Here is a 1,282-nt window from a genome sequence, read left to right as displayed (position 1 = left end):
TATATATATATATATATATATATATATATAGGTGAGTTTGAGCAAGTTGGGATTGACGGTTGAAAAAGAAGCTCACAAAAATGTTCAGGATCACAGATAGTTTATAGACCAACATGATCCTACGTGAGAATGAATCAAAACTAGAATATTTTAAATAATCAGCATGGGGCTAGGGTACTTTCTCCAAAAAATGTTTAAAAACAAAACTTAGAAATGAAATCAACTATTTAACAGCTAAAATTTCTTACTCCAAAACAAGAAACCTGAAAGAAGCAACATAACTAAAGGGTTCATACCTTATCTGCATTTAACCAATTCACATATTCAAGTAAGCCACCAGCATAGCAATACTCATTATATTGTGCATTTGAGTCTCCCGCTTCTTTCTTCAGGGTAATTGTAAGCTGTTTGTAGACCAAAATAAAAAATTAAGTAGACCAAAATTTCGATTTAAGAAATATACTGAAAGAAAAAACAAAGAACAATTCAAAATTACATACAATTAGCAAATCAATCCAACAAATGACAGCATCAACCCCTATTAGACACAATTTTTGCAAAACATCAAAGGTATCTTTCATTGAATCAATAGAGGTATAAATAGTACCAAGCAATTCAAGAAAAGAAGGGAAATTTGTAAGCAAATATCCAAAATTCCTCGGTGAAAATTTAACCATAGGCTATAACGGCACTCCCTCAAGGTCTCTCCATATTTGATTCAACTAAATATCTAATTTTTTCCGATATTTAATACAATTAAATAATTGATTTCTTCAATTGAATCTTTAATTTGGGCAAATTTATATGATTCCAAAATAGTTTTTTATATTTAAAATAATCCCTCCAAATAATATATAGTAGCCCCTTTATTTTCTAGCACAAAAACAAAATAAAAAAATAAAAATATAATGCAAATTATCAAACTCTTTGGTCATGAACCAGATGATTGGACTCTTGACTTGTTCTGCATCAACTTCATAGCTTGTGAATAATCATATATTAATGCCTCTCGCCATTCCAAGAAACAATTCAAGCCTCTAAGACAAACAATAACTTGGTGATATACTAAAACATATAATCCGCTATTATTAATACTAAAATCCTTGGGGCTTGACACGGGTTGGGGACCAGCTATCAAAATGACTAGGCAAAGCTAGTTTGGGATGGTCGATCCAGGTCCCTACTGGACCGCACAACAATTAGGAGAGACATCAATGTCGTCAGCCCTTCCCCTAAATTTTCTTTTCTGTTTTTTGTGTTTAGGGTATATATATATATATAT

At 31.3% G+C, this 1,282-nt stretch overlaps 1 protein-coding gene across 2 annotated transcripts in view; it reads right to left on the bottom strand.

The window, feature by feature from the left end:
- The window catches only part of LOC110029089 (DNA gyrase subunit B, chloroplastic/mitochondrial-like), a 70,176-nt gene that overhangs the window by 42,818 nt on the left and 26,076 nt on the right, over positions 1-1,282 (bottom strand). For both annotated transcript variants that reach the window (XM_020731215.1, XM_020731216.1), the window contains exon 8: positions 297-404. In XM_020731215.1, coding sequence (XP_020586874.1) covers positions 297-404 — 108 coding nt within the window. The remainder of the gene's footprint in view (positions 1-296; positions 405-1,282) is intronic.

This window comes from Phalaenopsis equestris, unplaced genomic scaffold, assembly GCF_001263595.1.
Source record: "Phalaenopsis equestris unplaced genomic scaffold, ASM126359v1 Scaffold000547, whole genome shotgun sequence".
In the NCBI taxonomy this organism is placed as follows: domain Eukaryota; kingdom Viridiplantae; phylum Streptophyta; class Magnoliopsida; order Asparagales; family Orchidaceae; genus Phalaenopsis; species Phalaenopsis equestris.
Note: the sequence above shows the minus strand (reverse complement) of the source record. Positions and strands in the feature narration are given on the sequence as shown.